Below are 22,744 nucleotides of genomic sequence, written 5' to 3' on the forward strand. Positions count from 1 at the left end.
ACTCCAAGACCAGGGACATGCTGCTCCTGGCACCCCCCAGCCACGCCCAGAAACACGCCCCATTCCTTCCGTCCCCACCCCAGGAGTCCAGTGCACCCACTAGGCCCCGCAGGGCAAGGTGGCTCGAGGGCCAGTTGGATCTCCCCGCAATTGCCCGAGGGGACCCGAAGGGACAGGCTGCCGGTCCAGGTCGCTCGGGCGCGGTTCCATGGCCCCTTTCTGTGGTGACTGGGCTGGCACGGGCGGCCGCGTCCTCGGGCTGCCGTCGGAGCTGTGGTCTGGGCTGAAGGGTGGCGGCCACGGCGGGGGGACGGCCGGAGGTGGGGGACATGGGCCGGGGCGAGGAGGCCCAGATTAGGGGGGCGGTGCCAGAGCCCAGGCGACCTGCCAGTGAGGATGCACGGGCTGGAGAGGGGCGCGGCGCCAGAGGCTAAGGGACCTGGCGGCGGGGGGAGAAGTGTCGCGGGGCGGGGCGGGTGACACGGGGCGGGGCGGGGCGGCGCCGGCGCGGGGAGACCGGCGGCCGCGGTGGGCCAGACGCGGGGCGGGGCGCGCCGCACCTAGCCTCTTCCTTGGCGCGAGCTCCTCGCTCCACCCCGGCCGCCCCGCCCCGCCCCTCCGCCCTCGCAATAAGGGGCGCGGGCGGGGCCGGGCGGGGAGGAGGGGGAGCTGCCGCCAGTCGGAGTTCGGCGGGGAGCCCCAGGCCCGCGCCGTCGGGGCGCGTCCGGGCCATGGAGCTCTGGCCGTGGCTGACCGCGGCGCTGCTGCTGCTGCTGCTGCTCGTGCAGCTCAACCGCGCGGCCAAGTTCTACACGAAGATCACGCTGTACTGCGTGCTCTGCTTCGTGGTCTCCGCGGTGGCCTCGGTCGTCTGCCTGCTGCGCCACGGTGGCCGGACGGTGGAGAACATGAGGCAAGGCAGCGGGGCAGGGTGGGGGAGCGCCTGGCGGGGGTCGGGGGGGCGCCCAGGCTTGGGGAGAGCGCCCGCGGGGAAAGCGCCTGGCAGGGGTCGCGGGGAGCGCCCGGGTCGGGGTGGGGGGGCGCGCGGAGGGAAGGGGCCTGGCGGGGGGCGGGGGCGCCAGGCGCCGGGCCGTTGTGGGGGGGGGGGCGGAGAAGCGCCTGGCTGGGGTTCGGGCAGCGCCCCGGTTCGGGGGTGCGCGCGGGGTGGGGAGCGCCCGGCCGCCGCCCGCTTCCGCTTCCCTAACTTTTGTTTCTCCTCTCCCTCTTTCCTGCCTCTCCCGGCTCGGGCGGGCGCGCGAGGGGGGAGCGGAACTGAGTGCGCGGCTGGGTTGGGCAGAGGTCCCCGGGAGCCGGCGTCACAATGTCCCTGCGCCCTTGCCAGGAGGCCCCGGCCCAGGGACAGACCCTCAGGGATTTAAGCTGGTCTCGGCCTCTGGCGCCGCCGCGTCCCTGCGCCCAGCGGAGGGCGTGCCGGGTGGCGGATGGCCTAGCGGCTTTCCGAGAGGAAGGGGACTCGGCCGAGCTGGGAGAGGCTCAGTCCTGCTTCACTCTGGGGAAACCGAGGCCGGGAGGGTGGGGCTTGCCCCAGGGCCGGCCCTGCCGGAGCACCGCCCCCCCCGGGCCGGGCGCGCTGGGGCGTGGGGCGTCCCTCTCTGCTCTCCAGCCCCCCTCCCGCCCACGCGCCAGGTGATGGATGCACCTGTGTTCAGGCGCGCGGGCAGGTTCCCCCTTCCCTTTCCGCCGTCTTCTCGGGAGGGTGGGGAGACTCCGTGCTCCGGAAGGTTGGGGGGTTGCCCGATGGGGGAAAGAAGTGGGTGGTGGCTGGAATGTTCCTCGGGGTGCCTCCCGGCGTGGCAGAGCTCTGCGTTCTTAGGCCGGGCGGGGGTGGTAAAGGGGGGGTCAGGCTGGCCTGACCAGAGGGTTGGGGACCTCTCCGAGTCAGAGGCTGGGGGGCGTGGCTGCCTGAGAGGGGGCTCCTTCTTACCCTTTCTCCTAGTTTTGGACCTCCTGGGGGCTGTTGCTAACATTTCTCTCTGTGGGTTTTGCAATGGCCTCTTGGCTGTGGCCTGGTGTGGGGATGTTGTAGTCCCTGAGGCCCCACCATGCATGTGGTTCAGGGCAGCGGGTGAGGGTTCCTGGTTTTCCACCATCTCTGTCCTTGCCCGGCCCAGCTGGCTGATGCTGCTCGGACTGGCCCACACTTCATGGGTCCTCCAGGCCCTGCCTTTGGGGTTCGTGGCTTCCTGTGGCACCAGGAGTCGGTGTGAGTGAGGACTCAGATTGGAGGGCCTGGTAGGCACTGGATAGGTCTATGGTGCCCCCCCATCCCCCCAATGGCCCAGGCCAGCTCCCCGGGGAGCAAAGACCCAGGGGCAGCTAGGTGGTGTCCTTCTGGCAGTCTTGTTAATGGAGTGCCCCCTGGGGAGGAGAGGGCCTGTTTCCAGAAATAGGGAGTCTTCAGGGCTGGGTCCCGGCTGCCCAAGGATAGGGATGCCTGAGTCTAAGTACATCTCGGAAGGCCTGGCCTGAGATGAAGGCCCAGGGACTCCCTGCAGGCAGGAGCCTTCCTCAGCCAAGCAGGGGGAGGTGGTGGTGGGTTCAGGGAGCAGCAGGCCAGGAGGCTCCTTGGAGGGGCTGCTGTCCTCCCAGAGCCAAGCAGGAGGGTGGCATGTCTAGTTCTACGGCAGTAGGCAGCCCTGGGCCTGGCTGTCTTGAGCTGCAGGCGAGTTTCAGCGGGCGTGAAAGGAGGCCACCCTGCCCCTCCCCAGGTGGCCTCCTTACAAGTTGCTTCCTTGTCTTTTAAAAGGCCCAACTTGTTCTTCAAGTGTTGCCTCCTGGACTTCAAAGCTGTTTCCCAGGGGTCAACTCAGAAGGTCCCAGCTGCCCTTCTGCCTTTCGGACAGGTGGCTGGACCTGGCAGGCTGGTCACACTGGCTCCTGCCGGCCTTGGTCCTCTGGCCTCTGCCGGCCTGGGCTTGCTCTTCTCAGCCCAGAGCCGGACTCAGCTGCCAGCCTCACCCCAGATTCTGGCCAACAAAGCTGTCTTCTGAACCCTGGAGGCCCTGAGGGTGCTCAGAGGGCAGCTGCCTGCTCCCCTCCCCTCCCCGGGGCAGCCCCCAGACTCAGGCTCCGAGAAGGGACTGCTCTGGATGTAACAGCAGGAGCTCTGTTCTCCCCAGGGAGAAGGTGGGCCTGGGGGTCCAGGGGCCCACAGCTTCCTTCCCCTGCACTGCCAGATCCCACAGGGGTGGGTCACAGCGATGCCTCCCAGCCATGGCTAAGAATGGGGTTAGGGACGGCAGAGTCGAGGTGGGGCGCACTGTGAACATGTGAGTTCCCTGAAGGGCGTGGCCGTGGGGGACGCTCAGAAATGCAGAGAATGCAGAGGCACTGCATCACTCCAGTCCCGAGGTGCAGGGACAGGACCCAGCGGGACCGAGGTGACCGTGTGGGAGGAGGTTGAGCGGACAGGCTCCCTGGCCCCTTGTTTGAGGCCCACCCTGGGCCAGGATATGCCAAGTTGGACCAGTGTGTCCTGGGATGACTGAGCACCCTGGCTGCCCACCTGCTCCCCTCTCCAGTCCCACCCTGACTTCCGGAAGGACTCTGCTTGCCATCCTTTGCCTATGATGCTGTTGTCTCCACTTCCGTCTCCTGCGCACCTACTGTGCGCTGCAGATGCCTCAACCTTGGGAACAGGAATTATTATGTGTCCTGTTTTGCAGATGAAGAGGCTGAGGTTCAGAGAAGCAGCTTGAAACTAAGGCTTCCAAGGGCGGGAGGAGGGTCCTAGAGCTGGGACCTGGCACAGCTCGGATGCAGACCTACTGAGAGCGAGTGCAGAGCGCATGCTTTTCCTTTTTCCTCTGTGCCCACCGGCACCGGGGGCTGGAGCAGCACCGTGGTCACCTCAGGCGGCAGAGCAGGCCTTGGGCAAGCCTTGAGCCCTGGGAGGAGCAGCCCTGCTCTCCCCCTCCCCTGCTTTCCCATCTTCCCCCTGAGCAGTGGCCCCTCCCCTTGGGGCTCTGGGCTAGCACCCAAAGAGGCTTTTGCCGTCTAGACCCGGCTTCTGAGTATGTAGGAAACGGTGATGGGAACAGAAGAGCTGAGGCCGACTCTGTTCTACCCAGGCTGGGGGCCTGATACCAAGGACCCTCCCAGGCTGTCAGTGCCCTGTGCGCAGGGCTAGGGTAGGGTGGCAGGCCACGTTTCCTCATCCCAGGAGGCAGATGCCCTTATTACCCCGTTTGATAGAGGAAGGTGAAGCCCAGGGAAGCCATGTGTATTAGAATTCGGTTTGGCTGCAGGGTTAGGAAACCGTAATAATAGCGGCTTAACCAACAGAGTTAACTTTTTCATGCACCAAAGGAGACCAGAGCTGGGGGGCCCAGGGCCACAGAAAGCTTTTTGCTCCTTGTCCTGTGGCCCCATCATTCTCAGGGTCCAGCGTGCCACCGTTGTGGCAGGGCCTCTGAGGGTTGGACTGCGTGCTTCCGCATCCGTCCTAAAGGCCGGGACCCAGATGGCCAAGCTCTTAGCCGCAGGGGAGGCGGGGCAGAGAGGCACCCCATCTGTGTAGCCCGTGCCCATGTGAAACATCGAGGAGGGAAGACTGGGCATTGTTTCGGCCACAGAGACGGGGGATTTGATGCTGCTCAGGGTTTGAATCTGGAACGGCCCAGCCTCTTAGCCAGAGCTGCCTCCACTCGTGGCCCTGGGGGATGCGTGGATGCAGACACACTGCCGCTGGGGCGCCCCACAGCCCAGAGGGGCTGGCCTGGGGCCCTGGTCTTGAAAGAAAGTCTTCCTTGCTTTGCTTGGGGTGGAATGGTGAGGGGCAGACGCACTCCCCTGGGTGTGTTTTGCACACCCGGAGGCCCGGAAACCAGAGCTCCAGCGAGCCCGGGAGTAAAGCTCATTAGTGTCCTCATGTTCACCCAACTCCTGCAGTCCCTTCCTAACCCCTCTGGCCACCTTTACAGGCTGGAGGCCCTCCCTCCCCTCGCCCCCGCCCCGCCCCCTCCTGTGCTCCCACTCATATGACACTTGTTGGAAACTTGTTGGACAACGCCCGTGCCCTGACAGGTGGCCTCGCTGGGCCTGAGCAGATCGATGGCTCTTGTGCTGCCTTCCTGGCAGGACTGCCCTAAGGGAGCCCTACCAAGCCCCTCGCTCCCGGGACGAATCCTGTGGGATCTGTCTGAGGACTGGCATGCCTCGGCCGAAACAGCTGTCCCAGTCTCCTAGGAGCCACCTAGCGGGAGTCCAGGTGCTAAGGGCAAAGGTCAGCAGGTGCTCCAGGCTGCGCTTTGAGCTGCCTCCCTGCTGCCTGGAGCAGGTGTGGCTGGAGGAGGGGTGGGCGGGTCTAGGGGCCTCTTGGTTTCATTTACTCTGGATTCTTCTCTGCTGCTTGTGTCATCGTCATCACGTCTGCTGTTTATGGAGGGCACTGGGGTCCCGCAGGTTTCATGGGGCGTCCCAGCCTCGTCACACTTAGTCCCTCTACAGCCTTTCCATTTCACAGGCAGAAACGGAAGCTCAGGGAGGTCAAGTGTGTTGCCCAAGGTCGCAGCATGAGAAGAGAGCTGGGATTCAATCCAGGCAGTGTGACCCAGAGCAAGGGAGGAGCCCAGACGTCCTCAGCCAGCTGCCAGGAGCATCTGTGACGTTTATGGTGCTCACTTCTAGGCCGGGGGTCCCCACCTGGAGTTAAGTGGAGGGCTCCTGAGAACGGCCCAGGAAGGGCCGGTACACCTGCTCTGCTGGAGGAGGCACGCGGAAGGGGTCTGCTCCCAGGCCGCCTGCCTTGCCATGGAAAGCTGGCACCAGTCACCCACCTGGCAGCTGGCAGCAGTGCTTCCAGAGCGCCAGGCGGGGCACCCAACCCGGCCGTGGGCCACTGGGGCTTCAGGTGACCTTGGCTCCACCCCTCCTGGCTTCCCCCAGGTGGTGGGGTCATGCAGTGGGGGCTGCAGGATGTAAGATAGTGGCCAGAGCTGTGTGACCTTGTCCCAGGATCAGCGCTGGTGACACCTGCCCCCAGCTTTGGGGCCCTGGCTGCTATGGGGGAAAGGAGGGGCAGCCCTTGCCCCCTGTGACTGGGGCGAGGGCACTTCGGTCAGGTGTGGGGTTGGGGCGCGGGAGGGCTGGCACTCAGGCCCAGGCCTGGGCTGGGTAGCGGGCAGCCAGGCATGAGGGCTGCTTTGAGCTTCCAGCTGGGGGAGGAGGACAGAGCGGCTTCCAGCCCTGCTGGGGCTCGGCTGGGGCTTCTGGAGTCCCCGGGGGAGGGGAGGAGGCCTCAGAATGAGCTCCTGGCGTCTTGCGGTTCTGAACCCCTATACCCCCCGAGCCCTCTCTCGGCCTCCACCATGCCCTCTGCCTGGCATTTTTCACACGTTTTTCAAAAGCCAGGTGAGAGGTGGGCTCCAGCCCATCCTGGCTTCCCTGCTGTGTGACCTTGGGCAAGTCACTTAACTCTGCTGAGCCTCACTTCCTCATCTGTAGGGTGGGTATAATGCGTGCGTGGACCAGCGTGGTTGTTGTCGGAACAGAAGGCAGTGGTTCATGTGCATCCCTTGATGCATGGTAAGCATTCAGCAGATGTCAGGGGTGGGGGCAGGGGCGGGGGATTCCCTCCTGCCTCTGCTGTTAGAAGCGCGCTCTGCTCTGCCGGGGCAAGGACCGACCGGCTTTCTCTGCCCGGGCACCGGGTGCCTGGTGGTGCACGCTGGGTGCCCGGATATGTCTGCTGGCTGCAGGAACCCCTGCAAAGCTGGGTTTACTTCCTTCCTCTTTGAGAAAACACTGTCAGAATGATAGTAGTCATGTGTCTGTTAGTGACGAGGAGACGTTCTGAGAAGTGTGTGGTTAGGCAATTCCGTGGGCGTGCGAACATCATAGGGTCTGCTCACTCAGACCCGGATGGGACAGTCTGCTGCACACCTCGGCTCCATGGTCCTAATGTTACGGGGCCTCCACTGTAGACGCAGTCCGTCGTTGACTGAAGTGTTACGTGGCATGTGACCCATAAAACAGAAACCAGGTTAAGAGGCAAAGCGTTTATTTGGGATCAAAGAGTTGCAACTCAGGGAGCACAGATTCAAGTGGGAACCCAAATAGGGTCCCGATTGCAGAAGAAGGGCTCAGGGTTTTTATGGGGAGAGAGGAGGGGGAGGAGGTGGGTTGTATTAAAGAAGAATTCATTGGTGCTGGATGAGGCGAGGCTGGGTTTGCACTTCTTAGATTGGCCTGAGGATCGATCATCAGGCAGAAGGCCAGCCCTGTCCTTCGTTGATTGGGTAGCAGTGTGGTCGTCAGCAGAGTCCACTTCCGTCTGTCCTTGCAGACAGTACTCTCGTCCTTACTGACTTCTTAGAATGTTGGTGGTTTGGTACAGTTTGGAAGATAAAGAAAACAAGACATAAGGCACTTGCTCTGAGATGGCTCCTCCCGCTCTGTTTTGATATGGATCCACTCAGGTCATCTTCTGCATTTTCTCCTGTTGATCAAGGTCTTTCTCTGAAAGCATCACTCATCAAACTCTGGAGAGCATTGCTGACCGACTATTGGAAGGCATTGCTGTTCAGCCATCAAAGCCCCGCTGGTCCCTTGTGGCCAGGAAGGCCCATTCCTGTATGTCGTGTCCCGTGTCAGAGGGAATGTGCCTTCCTCAGGAGCCTTCAGGCCCCATTTGAGCAACAAGGGCACCAGGGCAGAGAAAGGCTCTGCGTCCAGTTCTTTCAAGGGCCAGTATCTTCTGCCGTTCCGTGAAGTCTCACCAGCCTTAGGAGTCATTTCAAAGTGCCAAGCGCTCGTTATGTAAGAGGTGTGGTTAGGACATCGAGCTGTGCAGTGGGGACAAAGGTTTACAACAATGAGAATTCCTGTACAGACAAAGCGCTAAGTCCCAAGTGGAGATAGACCTGCACCAGGAGGCGATGCCTGAGGGCAGCCAGCTGAAGAGATCCCTGCAGCTGATGGTTCGGCTTGTGCTCAGATGCCGTCTAGTTCCGTCTCTGCCTTGCCGGAGGTGTTCCCCTGAGTTCAACAAGAGGTATTTACAACAGTGGCCCATGTTCCCTCTTAAAGCTCTGGCGGTGTGGGTGACTAGGCAAGATCTTCTGGACACTTAGCATGAGGAATGAGGGAAGAAATGGTGGAGAGATGGTGGTTAAATGTATAAGGTCTTCTCTATGTTCCTGCATGGAAGGGGGCTTCTGATGACAGACCCAAAAGTCAGGACGAGTTCCCCCTTTTGTAATAGATTGGGAGACATGGATGAGAGTATTGTCTTTCCAAGAAAGAGGAAGAAATAAGGTAAGAAGCAACAGCGAGAGAAAGGTGTTCAGGCCTGGGCCTGTCATCTTGGGAGCGCTGCCTGCCTCGGACGTCGGCTGCTTCTCTTCCCAGGCAGTTGGAAGTGGAGGCCTCCGGCGTTTGCACAGGACAGGATGGCAGGTGCGGCCTACTTGAGCTGGGAGATGTATCTCCGAGCGTCAGTGCCTGCTAGTCCTGCAGCTGTGTCAGTGGTCAGGAGCGCCTGGTCAGGTCCTTTGCAGTGGGGCTCGAGGGCTGTCTTTCCCGGATGATGCTTCCAGAATACCGGTCACCAGGCTCTTGACTGTGACCAACAGCACCCTTTAGAGTGGAATCTGACAGGGGTGCTTCAACCTGTTGATGAGGGGCCTGAATATTAGAGACTCACAGTGGCTGGTGGTACTCAGATAAGACAAGAAGGGACCAGCAGAAGGGTGTACACCAACAGACGCTGATCTGCCGGTAACCGTCCCACGTGAGCTCAGTTCATGTTTTCCAAAGAGGACGTCGCAAGCAGTCAGCATGACTAAAGGCAATACCCGAGGCCAGGGGAGCCCAGTCCACAGGTGTATAACAAAACCTCAAAGACAGTGCACAGGACTAGAATCCAGCGTCTACAAAGGTGCAACGTAATGTTTCTCTCCACAATGACCCTCATTGTTTGCCAAAGATGATCACAGTAATACTAATTTGTTTATGTTAAAAACATGGTCTGATTCTTTATATAAGTGAAAATAAGAATACTCACTGAGAGTTTCTGAATTCTGGAGGGATCAGGTAGGGAGAAAAAGGAAATGATTCGTTTTTGTTCACAAAGGTATATCTTAACAAATTGATGATAGCTTAAGAGGAAAGATTTTCTTAAAATCCCGGTCAGTTTTGTGATCTGAAATTTCATCAGAAAACTATTGTGGAGTAGGTGTCAGAGTCCTTTCCATGAATCTCTCAGAAGATGAAACATTTTTGCAAAAGCATCAGAGTAAAACAAAAACTATCTATAGATGACAAAAGACGTAAAGTGGCATGGTTAAACATCTGATAATAATGCAATTGACAAGGAAATTTGGTTATTTCTGTAACACATATTTTAAGATAATGAGTAGAATTATACCAGGATATATGAGATTTTTAGGAATTTCATATAATTTTTAGAACACTTATATTAATATTTACCCATGCAGTATAACCTAAGAAGGTTTACCATCATTTATTTGACTATGCTGCCCATGCAACTTAACATACGAAATGCCTAATTCGTTTAGTATTTCCCTCTTTATGGGAAGAGAGAATTCTTTGAGAAGTCCCTGGGTCCCACTGGAAATTCTCAAAGTTACTTTCAGGTCAAAAGAAAGATTTTATTTAGGATTTGAATCTTGGGGAAGTTTGTCAAAAATATCAAAATGTTTTAAAACGCTTAGCCAGATAGGGTCATAGGTCGCGTGAAACAAGGCTTCACTTCCATTTATCCAAAGTGGCAGCAGAAGATGGGAAAGAGAGGCAATCATGGAAAGTCAAACAGTTAAGAAAAAAACCCTAGCTCTTTTAATAGAGACCTCAGCTTTTTGAACCTAGAAAATTATTTTTACAAAACATAAGATTTCTGCCTTTTAGGTAGACTTACTCAAGTAAAGAAGGAAATCTTTCATAATCTCCTTATCAAGAGCAGACTAAAAGCCCAAAAAATTATCCTTTTAAGAGAGGGAAAACCGGGGCTGGCCCGGTGGCGCAGCGGTTAAGTTTGCACGTTTCACTTCGTCAGCCCGGGGTTCGCTGGTTCGGATCCCGGGTGCGGACATGGCACCGCTTGGCAGGCCATGCTGTGGTAGGCATCTCACATTATAAAGTAGAGGAAGATGGTCACGGATGTTAGCTCAGGGCCAGTCTTCCTCAGCAAAAAGACGAGGATTGGCCGCAGATGTTAGCTCAGGGCTAATCTTCCTCCAAAAAAAAAAAGAGAAAACCAAATTCTAATTTTTGCACTAGCTTCCTTTCGATATTAAAGCCCATTTACTTAATTAAGTTCATTTCAGTCTTGGCCAACTTGACCAGGCACAGGCCTCTTTCTTCAGTTTTCCTCTTTCCTCTTCCACAGACCTTCTGTAACTTTCTCTTTAACTTTCGGAATTTGTCTGATGCCTTCCCTCCTTCCTAGTATTTTAGGACAATTTACTTTCTTTTTTTTCCTTCTTCTCCCCAAAGCCGCCGGTACACAGCTGTATATTCTAGTTGTGGGTCCTTCTGGTTCTGCTCTGTGGGGCGCTGCCCCAGTGTGGCCTAATGAGCGGTGCCATGTCCGCGCCCAGGATCCAAACCAGCGAAACCCTGGGCCGCCGAAGCAGAGCCCACAAACTTAAATCATTCAGCTATGGGGCTGGCCCCAGGACAATTTACTTTTTTAACAAAACAAACAAACAAAAATATCTCCACTTCTTATCCCTCCTTTGATGAAGACACACGTCTTACTTTCCTTGTATACGAGATGGGTCCCTTATTCTTCTACCTTAGCATCCTGTGGATTGGCAGACTTATAAGTACTGTCTAGAAACGTGCTTTCTCATAGGAAATTTCTCAGCACGGCACAAAACATGTTTATTAATAAATCCAGTATTATTCTAGTTTGTTTGTAATAAGAAGCCAAAGGTAGGGGCCGGCCTGGTGGCACAGCGATTAAGTGAGCACGTTCCGCTTCAGCAGCCTGGCGTTCACCTGTTCGGATCCCGGGGGCAGACATGGCACCACTTGGCAAGCCATGCAGTGGTAGATGTCCCACATATAAAGTGGAGGAAGATGGTCACGGATGTTAGCTCAGGGCCAGTCTTCCTCAGCAAAAAAAAAGAGGAGGATCAGCAGCAGATGTTAGCTCAGGGCTAATCTTCCTAAAAAAAAAGAAGCCAAAGGTAGGTAAATCTATGTTTAGTAATTAATGTCTAATATTTTATCTTATGTGGAAATGACCTAGATACTCAATAAATTTCCATCATTTAATTTAACAAAATTCTAAGGTTTCAAGTTATCAAAAGGTTTTGAAGTTACCTTTAAGTATATATACCATAACACAAAAGTATTATTAAAAAGTTCACCCCAAAACTTTTATCTTTCTTGGCTCTATTTACTTTACTTGTTCTCAGTAAGGCTGCTTAGATTGCCTCCAAAAGCTTCATGAGATATTAGGCAAAGTTAGCCATCAGTTTTTTCCTCCCAAAGCCCCAGCACGTAGTTGTGTGTCCTAGCTCCTTCTGGTCCTTCTGTGTGGGACGCGCCTCAGCACGGCCTGATGACCAGTGCATAGGTCCACACCCAGCAAACCCCGGGCCACCGAAGTGGAGCGTGTGCACTTAACCACTCACCCACAAGGCCGGCCCCTAATTTTTATTATATTTAGAAATTATTTAAGTACTTTCTTTAAGCCAATTAATAGAGTTCTTTTAGAAATTATACCATCCAGAGGTAGCAAAATATCACATATATATAATATTCATATGTAGAGACACACACCTAGAGACCCCATAGCTATTGTTTTAAAATTACTGTGATGGGGGCTGGCCCCGTGGCCGAGTGGTTAAGTTCGTGCACTCCGCTGCAGGTGGCCCAGTGTTTCGTTGGTTCGAATCCTGGGCGCGGACATAGCACTGCTCATCAAACCACGCTGAGGCAGCATCCCACATGCCACAACTAGAAGGACCCACAACGAAGAATATACAACTATGTACCGGGGGGCTTTGGGGAGAAAAAGGAAAAAAATAAAATCTTTAAAAAAAATTACTGTGATGCATCAGGTACAGTAATACAGAGTTCACTCGTCATGAAAGACTGGTCGGATCCAGATTTTGTTTCTGACAGATTGAATAAATTAAGCTTACCTGCTTAGATGTCTAAAGCTTTTTTCTACTGATATTTGTGGAGAAGACACTTCAGATGCTAGATTTTGGATAAGGGAACTTCTATAGCTGTTTTTCTCTTTTTTCCTTCAGTCTTAGGAATTGGTGAAGGTCTGGATAATAGTTCCCGGAGAGGTTACAGGCTTTTTGAGATAGATAGGGGAGGTTTTGGGGATTGGTGAAAGCTGCAGTTCCAGTTTTGCAAAGATTTGGAAGATAAGGATAGTCGCTCTCAATTCCTCAGAAAGTCAGTCAGTTACAGATTAAGTTGTAACTTAAATGACGTCATAGTTCATCTGCCTGTCCAACCGCATCGTCCCTAATTTGCTTCTTTTCCTCTGGGCAATAGTTTTACTTTACCTTAGGGGAAAAGACCTATAAAAAACAATCCCCGTCAGGCTCTGAATATCGGCTTCCCATTTGGCCAAATTTCTAATCATAAGTTACTAAATTCTTTCAGATATCTTGTCAGGTTTTAGCCGGGACAAATAGTAAATATGCCTGGCAGTATGAAGCAATTTAAATAATTTTTAATTTTAGTTTACCTTTGACTGTTTAAGGGAATCACATAGCAATTTCTCCGGAAATCTCTCAGAGTCTCATTAACTCTGGGAGGAGCCCATGTGGGGGCTCTCCTTCAAATGTAGATATGGGGGTGTCTGTAAAGCCATTAACAGACTTTTAAGTATCTCTTATATCTTAATTTTTCGTTAGTTTTTTACAACAAAACTTTCAGTCATGCTATTTTGGGATTTTGAAGGCTTTACTTTAAGGTGAACTTCTTAAATGATCTCATCTCGTTGAAATGTGCCTTCTGATGGCCAGTGTGATTCCCCTGAGGCTGGCTGCAGTTTGATGGGGCCACACCTGCCGATGGAGTTCAGCCCGTGTTTCTGTCCAGCCATCTCTGACTGCAAGTGGGGTGCAGCCACGTTTCTGTCTGACCGTATTTTGCAGTACCCAAACCAGTGGTTCCCAAGCCAAGCTCTCAGGACACCAGACAAGCTTAGTAAGATTTTGCTGTTACTTGTAAATATTTACAGCTTCCCAGACCATGGCTTTTAAGCAGGTGTTCTGGAAGGTGGTGCACTCGACTCTTTAGAGATTGAAGATTGCATTTAACTTGGTCCATGGTTCTCAAATCTAGCGTGCAACAAGACAAGTTTTGGAAGCTCAAAGGAGCCCCAAAGTGGCTGCTGTAATTTGAAATCATCTTTAGTATTATCGGTCCGCTTTTGTAAACAAAAGTTTACAAGAGGAAGGACCACGGTCCTTAAATATAAAACCAGCTGGAGTTCCCAGGGGAGGAGCTTCTTGGAAAACTCTCAGGTTAAGAAAAGCGTGCAAATAAAAATGACATTAGGAAAATCTCTTACTTTGGTTAGGACTCACTAACCAAGGAAAACTGCTGAGGAAGGCCCCTCCTGCAGCAATGGCCGTCGTGCTGGCACTGAGACAGTGGTGTCATGGGCGGTTGATTCGACCAAAAAAGGCACTGACCTCAACCAAAAGGAGGGAGGTCTGAGCCCGAGAGGTCACATGAGCAGAGGAGTCAGCCGTCCATGGAAGTGGGGAGCACACAAGCGGGCTCGTGTTGGTACCGAGTCCGTTTCCAGAGGACGCCAGTGTGCAAAGGCGAGAGCATTTCAGATCCCACTTCTGACACCGTATGTCACCCTACAAAAACAGAAACCAGTTCAAGAGGCAAAGCGTTTATTTGGGGTCAAAGAATTAGAATTTGGAGAGCACAGGTTCAGGTAGAAACCCAAACAGTGTCCTGATTACAGGAGAGGGGCCCAGGGCATTTATGGGAAAAAGGGAGGAGGAGGTGAGTTGTGTTAAAGAAGAGTTCATTGGTGCTCATGAGTGAGGCTGGCTTTGTACTTCTTAGAATGGCCTGAGGTTTGATCATCAGGCAAAAAGTCTAGACTTGTAGTTTATTGATTGATTATCAATCTGGTCATCAGCAAAGTCCAGGGCCATCCATTCTTATAGACAAGATATTATTCTTGTTCTGTTGACTTCTTGGAATGTTGGCAGTTTGGTCCAATTTGGAAGATAAAGAAAACGAGACATGAAAGCAGTCCCTCTGAAATGGCAGCGCTGGCTCTATTTTAAATGGGTCCACTTGTGTCATCTTTCACAATATTTTCTCACCACTTTTACAGAAAACCTTGAAAACACGGGACATTAGGAGAAGGAAAAGTGGGTACCCGCGTGTACGCCACCTGCAGAGAATGATCCGTCCCCTTGAGGACATAGCTGTTGCCTTTTTCCACTCCCGGGGTGCACCTCTCTCTCACAGCTCATTGTAATCACACCGGCTGCTGTATTTCTTAGTTTGTATGAGTGCAATTATTTGCAAAAATGCAGAGAGTGTGCTGCCATGGGGGCCTCTGATCCCTGCAGCTCCTGGGGCAGCCGGGGCTGCCTCTCTGTCCCTCCCAGAGCCTTTGGTCCTGGTAGCACTGTCTCTGCCAGGCCACCTGGACTCTGGGGCAGGAGAGGCCAGAGAAGAAGTGTGGAGAGGACCCCTGCTCAGCTCTGCCTACTGGCTGAGGTGTGTACACAGTATCTTTCGTAGTTTAAAAACAACAACAGGATGCAATCAACCCTTACATTAGATACAGAAAGAAAACAGAGGAAAGTCCTGGGGACAGATGCTGGGGATGGCTGCACAGCAAAATGTGAATGTACCTAATGCCACTGAACACTTGAAAATGATAGAATGATAAATTTTATGTTGCATATATTTCACCAGAATTTAAAAAAAGAAAGAAAGAAAAACCAGAGCCAGAAAATGCCACCACCAGAGAGAATCACTGTCCCTTTCCAGATGCAGCTGAGGCTTTTTGCTCTGCAGCCAGATACAGAAACACGAGCCATAGGTGGTCACTGCTAGAAGTCACAGGAGTGTCCCTCGCAGTCAGTGACACAGATCTTGGTTGTCATTTTCCTCTGCTGCAGCAGGGTGTGAAATGAACCCGAATATACTTCTCTTCTACTAACTGGAGGGTATTTAGGCGTTCTCAGATTTTTGTAATTCAGACAACACGTGAGTACTGCCACCATCCTTGGAACTGCCTTAGGATACATTCCTCAAAGAGGACTGCGAGACAAAGGGACTGGGTTTCTTAAGTGTTTGTGTTTTTTAAGTAATTAATTTTGAGGAAGATTAGCCCTGAGCAAACATCTGCTGCCAAACCTCCTCTTTTTGCTGAGGAAGACTGGCCCTGAGCTAACATCCATGCCCATCTTCCTCTACTTTATACGTGGGATGCCTACCACAGCATGGCGTGCCAAGCAGTGCTATGTCCGCCCCCGGGATCTGAACCGGCGAACCCCAGGCCGCTGAAGCGGAACGTGCTCGCTTAACCGCTGCACCACCGGGCCAGCCCCTCTTAGTCGTTTTTGCCAGGTGCTGCCAACCTGCCTTCCAGAAGCATCTGTGTCTGTGCTCTCATTTTGGCCTGCAGTCCTTGGAGCTGTTCCATTCTCTGGGCCAACACCTCCTGTTGTCACTCTTTTTAATTTGTGCCAAGCTGAAGATGAAAACGGTTTCTTGTTTCAATTTGCATTTCTTTGATGGCTAGTGAGATTGAATTTTTTGATGTCAATTGGACAATTACGTTTCCTTTTTGTGAATTGCCTGCTTATGGCCTCTCCGTGTCTGCTGCAGTCCTCACAGTGACCCAGGAAGCTGTCTTTTGCTGATGAGAAAACTGAGATTCCCAGAGGTGAAACAGCCAGTCGGTTCTCCCAGCGAGGGTCCGGGGCCTGCCAGCCTGGCCGGCCCCTGAGTGGGAGGGGACACGTGGCCAGGGCTGGCCCCAGCTGGCAGATCTGAGGAGGGAGCAGCTTCCAGATCTGGGGACAGATCGCTGGTCTAACCGTGACAGCAGCCCAGAGTTAGCCACTGCGCCTCCCCGAGCCTCAGTTTCCCCGTCTGCAACATGGGATAATGATACTTCCCAGGACGCAGGTTCTGTGAGAGGTGCGGCTGGATAGGAATCTGATTTTCTGACACAAACAGACGAATCCTCTAGGCCTCCACTCATGTGAGGGCCCTCGAGGGATCACATCCATCGGGACAGGCTGTGGGATGGTGGGGGGGGTGGTGAGTCTTTAATGGGGACAGGGTTTCGGGCTGGGAAAACGTTCTGTGGATGGATGGTGGGGGTGATTGCGCAACAACTCGAAAGCACTTCCTGCTTCAGTGCACAGAAGTGTGCGCTTGAAAATGGTTAAGATGGTAAACTTTATATTATGTGTATTTAACTGCAATTCAAAGAACCCGAGTCTGGCTTTGAGTCAAGGCTCTGGCCCTGAGTCTGCTCTCTTGAGAGCCGTCTCTGGGATCCAATGGCCTGGGGGTGTCGGGAGGGCGGGTGCACAAATCCTCTGGGAGAAGGGGGGCAGTTCTGAGTCTGAGATGGCCCTCGGGCGGCACATCTGCACCCACCCACTGGGGATGGGAGGACCCAGGGGTCCTGCAGGGAGCTGCGGAGCACTGAGCGCACACCTCAGATCCGTCACCTCGTGGGCTGACCCCTCCTGGCACCTGTTCTGTCCCAGATGTGGGCAGAGCATCCCCGCAGAGCAGGGGGTGGAGGCCACGCTTCCTCCTTCTGCTCTCCGTGCCCAGGCAGTGCCTACAGTCCCTACGGACAGTTAGAGCGCGAAGCCACAGTGCCCCTGGACACAGCTCGTTGTGCCCATCGCGTGCTGCTTGGACGAGGCCCCTCAAGGGCACGGGTGCTCCGGGGCAGCCACCTGCCAGGAACAGGGGCTCGGAGGCCGTGGGCTTCCAAGTCAGGAGTCCCGGGCCCTCACACATCCTGGCTCCACTCCCTTCCCTCCGTGAGACCCTGGGCAAGTCATGAGCCTCTGCAGGCCGCGTCTCGATCTGGGACCAGGGTACACTCACTGCTCTGTGGGATCAGGCGAGGAGTGACAGCAGCCTCGTCGCCGTGCTGCCTGGCCGTGCTGGTCTCGTCGGCGGGGCTCTCCCATCATTCTGGAAGCAACCTTTGGCTCCTTGCAAAAGTCTCCCTTTGGTACCAACCCTTTCTTCCCAGTGTGGCACTGCCTTAGGGGATGGTCACTTCTGACCGGGTCTCCTCCCCAAGCTGTGTGGGTGGGCGCCCAGCCTCCTCTGCAGGGGCGCACCGACCTCTCTCTCTCTGTGTCGGGTCCGTCAGTTGCCGTCACAACTGAGCAGCAGACCCAGCTGGGCCCCCCACTTGGCTGAGCTAGCAGGGGTGTGAGGGAGGGCCCGGGATAAGGACAGGCCCCTGGAATGTGGATGTGGAAGGCGCCCTCCCCCTTGCCAGGCGTCCGGGCCCTGGAGGCTTTGCTCCTTCTGTTCCTGATTTTCCCGCCGGCCGCAGGCTGGGGTGGCAGGAAGCAGGGCAGCAGTCCCCATCTCCTTGAGGGACAGGATCTGAAGGCTCCTGGAGGGGAAGAAAGCTCAGGGTCACACAGCCAGCCCACAAGAGGGTGGGTGTGGGCTCCATCTGCTGCGGGGCTCTCTGTTGTGTTGCTGTCTCTGGTTCCTCCCCAGGCCTTCAGGCCGGGGCCGCAGGGCAGTGGGACCTCTGCTCACTGGTGCCATCTTCCCTCTTAGCATCATCAGTTGGTTTGTTCGGTCCTTCAAGTACGCATACGGCCTTCGCTTTGAGATAAAGGGCCGCGGGAAGCTGGAAGTCGACCACCCCTGTGTCATCATTTCTAACCACCAGAGCATCCTGGACATGATGGGTAGGCTGGGCCAAGAGGGTCTGGTGGGAGGGCTGGCCCTTCCCAGCCACGGGCTGGGCCCGGGACACCGGCCTGGTCCCCGGGGAGGGGGCATGGGGGCTGCTTCAGGGAGGTAGAGGCTGGGCCAGGCCAGGGGGCCCTGTGCCCCCCTCCAGCCACAGGTAATGAGGGACCAGGTCACATGTGCCTGGCGCTGGGCATAGGGCTCTGCGGCTCCCCGACAGCCGGGAGCTCTCTTAGAGCACCCTCCCTTTACGGGTGGGAAACCGAGGCTTGGAGGCCAAGTGACTTGCCCAGGTGGCCAGCGGGAAGGCGTGACTTGGCCAGGCCTGTTGGTGGTCAAGGTGCAGGGCTGGCTCCCTCTTTGGGGAGGTGGCCACCCGGCTCTGAGCCACCTGCTCGCTCTCTCTCTCACTCCGTCTGGTGTCCGGTGGCTGCCCACAGGCCTCATGGAGATCCTGCCCCCGCGCTGCATTCAGATCGCCAAGCGGGAGCTGCTCTTCCTGGGGCCCCTGGGCCTGATCATGTACCTCGGGGGCGTCGTCTTCATCAACCGGCAGCGCTCCAGTACCGCCATGACCGTGATGGCTGATGTGGGCGAGCACTTGGTCCGGGAGGATGTAAGTGCCCGGGGCGTGGGCCTCCAGGGAGGGTGGGACGGCAGGTGTCAGAGCAGACCTGACGCGCACCTTGCTTTTGGCGTCACCCCCGCACGCCCGCAAACCGCATGCAGGAGAGTCAGGCCTCAGCTGTTAGCGGGGTCTCGGCTGAGAAGTTGGGGCGGGGGTGAGGGGGGCGCCCCACGGGTGGCCTCAGGGCTGTGGGGTGTATCCCTGTGGCAGCTGCCTCCTCTCTCCTGCAGCTCAAAGTGTGGATCTACCCTGAGGGCACGCGGAATGACAATGGAGACCTGCTACCTTTCAAGAAAGGCGCCTTCCACCTGGCAATCCAGGCCCAGGTGCGCAGGCCTCACCCTCCTGGGGCAGCAGGGGGTGGGGAAGCAGGTCCACGTCGGCCTGAGGCTGAAGGTGACCCGCCTGGCCAGGCAGGGGCTGCTGGCGCTCACGGCCCACCTGCCATGGGGCAGGGTCCCTGGTCCCTGACCTGCTCGGAGGGCAGTCCTTTGGGCCCCTTCCCGCCCTAAGCGTTAAGGCTGGCGCCTGATGAGGCCCAGCGGCCAGCGGGCAAACTCAGCTCAACGCAGCACGTGCAGCTCCAGCACCCCCTTTCCAAGTGGCCAGGGGAGAGGCCCCCCCGAGGGAGCCCAGGGCTGGGTTAGAAGGCGGAGGCAGCAGGCTGCTGGCTGAGCCCTCTCGGGAAGGCTATGCTCAGGGCCTGTTCAGTCCCCCGGCACCCCTGGCTGGGCGGGAGTGGGCAGTGGGCTGAACCAGCAGTGCCCACGGCTGGGGGGGGGTGGGGGCGGAGACGGGCCTGGGGAGAGTGGACTGTGAGCTCCACCGAGGGACATTGTACATATCTGGTCCTCGGCCTCCAGGGGTGCAGTTGTCCTAGAGATGTCCTGGGGTCTGGGGGTGATAGCAGGAGAGGCAGGGGGCACACCCGTCCAGGGGCAGGGTCTCCTGGTGGGTGAAGGGCACCCTGTCCCGCCCCTGGTACTGTGCTGGGAAGTTGGTGTAGGGGAAAGCCATCGTCGGGGTCAGGGGACTGGACTTGCATCCTGCAGATGGAGCTTGGGTGGCAGCTGGGCAGGGATCTGCTTTGCGCCTGTCCTCCACCTGTGACATGTGGCCTCTGGCGCCCCCTGGTGCCTGGCCCTGAGCAAGACCTGGGGAGCCCTCCCTCCAGAGGCTCCCAGTTGATGCCATGGGGGTATGGGCGCTGGCAAGCTGCGTGGAGGAGCCTGGAGCCGGGGGCGGGAGCCTGGGCTCTGATCCCAGGCCTGCCCAGCCCACACAAGGCTCTCCCATGCTCTGGGCCTGCGGCCACTCTGGCCAGGAGGTGGAAGGCACTCCTGCCAAGCGCCTGGGGCTAATGCCACTTTCCCCTGCCGGTCGCATGGGGAAGGGGTCATGGGAGAGGAGAGGGGAGATACAGGTGCCTCTTGGGGGGCTGGGGCAGTGGCGGCCTCAGCCAGCAGACGACATCATTTCCTGTCCTCTCCCCGCCCCCTCCTCCCCATCTCCCACCAGCACCTGCCAGACTGTAGCCTGCCTGGGCTCTGAGCCCCTGCCCCCAGTCCTCTGCTGGTCCCGGGGTTCATGATTGCCCTCAGGTGCCCTTTACAACGCTGGAGTCACCACTGGACTGTCTTCCAGGAATCCCAGCGGGCCCTGCCCCTCCCCTGGCTCTGCCCCGGCCTCCTCCCAATGGAGGAAAGCTTGGGAAGGGAGGGGTGGGCGGCAAAACCTCAGTCACCTCCTCCAGCTGAACTGGACAGCGCCCTCTCCCCTGGGCAGTCCTGAGGACCCAGCGGGGGACACAGACATGAATCAGATGGACATGGGCCAGCCCAGGAAGGCTTCCTGGAGGAGGGGATGCTTGAGTGAAGATGTGCAGGATGAGTTTCAGGAACTCTGGGCCCCTCAGGGCATGAACGGTGTTCCAGGCCCAGGGATCAGCGTAGGGAAGGGCCCTGAGGCAGGACAGTGTGCCCGTCCTGGGACCTCTCCGGGTGCTGTGGGCAGCCCCAAGGTGGGGGCAGGCGGGTGACCAGGCAGGGCTCCCCCCACGAGCTTGCCCTTGGGGATGAGGGTGGGCTGGGGCGGGCTCTGGGTCCTCAGGCTGCCCGCGTCCTCCTGTCTGCAGGTGCCCATCATCCCCGTGGTGTACTCCAGCTTCTCCTCCTTCTACAACTCCAGGACGAAGCTCTTCACCTCAGGTAGCGCCCCCACCACCTGCGCGCACACACGGGACTGGCGGTCCTTGGTCACTGCAACACCAGGCCCCCCATAGAATGGTTCCCATTTCTGGGAGGTTGCTGCCACTCAGCGACCATGGGAGGAAGGAAAGGAGGAAGGAAGGAATCCAGTCCCAGCCAGGGCCTGTGAGGTGGGTGCTAGTGAGCCCATTTCCCAGATGAAGAAACTGAGGGTCCCAGAGGCCTGGGGGACTTGAGGCTGGCGCTTCCTGTGCCGAGGGTGGGCTTCTGAGCCAGTGCATCCAGGCCTGAGTCCCAGGGGAGCAGCCTCCCAGGTACCCCCAGGCCCACCAGCCATGCAGCTCGGGGCCTCTCCCCTTCCCCCTAGACCCTGCACGTGGCACTTGGTGCCCAGGTGGGAAGGTGGGGTCCAAGGTTGAAGGACAGCAGGGGAGGAGCCAAGCTGTCTCCCCCACATCCGAGACCCCGCAGCTGCCTAGACCTCCCTGGAGGATGGAAGTGGAATGGCGGGTGAGGGCTGCCTGGAGGGACATTTTCTGGGGGAGGAGGCGTTCTGTGCCTTGGGTGGTGCTTATAGGGCATACACAGTCGTTCAGGCTCACCAAGTACAGGCTTAGGAGCTGTGTGAGTAATTGTGTCAATTATTCTCAATTAAAAGCAAACCCTCTGAGACCAGGTTCCCAGGGAAGAACCCAGCCCAACCTGGGCCCAGGGGAGGGGCCCTAGGGAGAGGGGAGGGGCCCAGGGAGAGGGAAGGTCGTGCATAGGGGCCAGGGCAGCAGGCACAGGTGGGCCTCCAGCCCCCCAGACTGTTGATGCCACTCGACCCCCCAACAGGAACGGTCAAGGTAGAGGTGCTGGATGCCATCCCCACCAGAGGCCTCACTGTCACTGACGTCCCCAAGCTCATGGACACCTGCCACCAGGCCATGAGGACCACGTTCTTCCGCATATCCAAGATGCCCCAGGAGAATGGGGATGCCGTGGGGCCTGGCGCCCAGCCAGCCCAGTAGCCAAGGCCTAGAGTAGGACAGGACCTGAAGGTGGGGTGGGCAGGGGCAGGACCTGGTTAGAGAAGGGACAGAGGGACCCCCTCCACTGCGCCGTCCTGGCTGCCAAATAGCACTGTGTCTGGTTCCTACCGCTCCCCTGGCTTTCATTCGGACCCCAGAAACAGGAGCCTCTTCCTGTCCTCGACCCCGCATCCGGGGCCCCTGACATCCTCACAAGAGAGTCAGTTGGCACCTCCCCAGGCTTTGAGGGCAGGGCCTCGGCCACCTGTGCCTCTAGGGTCCAGGTGTAGGAGCAGGCCTGGGGCCCCAGCTGGGCTGGCAGGGCTGAGCGGTGTGGCCTCGGGACAGTGACTGGAGCTGAGGCCTGCCACCCTCCTGCCTGGGCCTGTGGGGCGCAGAGCAGCTTCCGGGGGCCCAGCCATGGCCTGCATCAGGGTCTCTGGGAGAGGCGGGGCTCTTGGGGGGCCAGGATGCCAGGCTCCATGCAACCTGGGCCTCAGGGAGCCGGAAAGCAGGGTCTGCCGCTCCTGCCAGCCTTGGGGAGCAGGTCTGCTGAATGGGGACCGCTCGGTTGTCGTTCTTTATAAATAAGCTCTTGGAAGCACCTGGTGAGTTGTGGTCACTCAGGGTGGGCAGCGCTGCCTCGGGCTTCCATCCTGGGTCACAGGGCGGTGAGGGTGGCACAGCCTGGGCAGCGCGGAGGTCTTTGAGACTGCCCTCGCCTCCTCCTGTGCAGGGGCACAGTGTGGGGGCCCCCAGCCCCCTCCCCGCAGTGTTCCCTCCCAGGGGCTCAGCCCACCGTCATCCTATAATACTTTTGTCAGTTGACGAAGATGTCCACCTAATTGAGGGTGGCAGCCATGCCCGGGGTCTGGCGGGCACTGGGGAAGGAGGCGGGGGATTTGTTCTTTGGCTACTGGCCGGGGGTGGAGCCAACTTGTCATCAGGAGGAAGCCGTCTCTGAGGCCTGGGTCACC

General features: G+C 57.0%; 1 protein-coding gene and 1 long non-coding RNA gene across 3 annotated transcripts; one reads left to right on the top strand and one right to left on the bottom strand.

Annotated features, from left to right (window-relative positions):
• The first annotated feature begins 499 nt into the window (after positions 1-499).
• On the top strand, positions 500-22,371 carry AGPAT2 (1-acylglycerol-3-phosphate O-acyltransferase 2). 2 transcript variants are annotated; one of them, XM_023629310.2, is made up of 6 exons: positions 500-913; positions 17,782-17,915; positions 18,360-18,535; positions 18,778-18,873; positions 20,682-20,754; positions 21,592-22,371. In XM_023629310.2, the coding sequence occupies exons 1-6, from the start codon at positions 732-734 to the stop codon at positions 21,765-21,767; spliced, it is 837 nt and encodes a 278-aa protein (XP_023485078.1). In that variant the 5' UTR covers positions 500-731; the 3' UTR covers positions 21,768-22,371. The 2 variants fall into 2 exon arrangements, with proteins under 2 accessions (XP_023485078.1, XP_070107119.1); XM_070251018.1 differs by lacking the exon at positions 500-913 and adding an exon at positions 7,013-8,014.
• Positions 13,852-17,783, bottom strand: LOC138920743 (uncharacterized). Its single transcript, XR_011432478.1, has 2 exons — positions 17,083-17,783; positions 13,852-16,250 (listed from the first exon to the last, which is right to left on the bottom strand). It is a non-coding gene; the product is annotated as an uncharacterized lncRNA (long non-coding RNA).
• Positions 22,372-22,744: the final 373 nt, after the last annotated feature.

Source organism: Equus caballus, chromosome 25, assembly GCF_041296265.1.
Source record: "Equus caballus isolate H_3958 breed thoroughbred chromosome 25, TB-T2T, whole genome shotgun sequence".
NCBI classification, from domain to species: domain Eukaryota; kingdom Metazoa; phylum Chordata; class Mammalia; order Perissodactyla; family Equidae; genus Equus; species Equus caballus.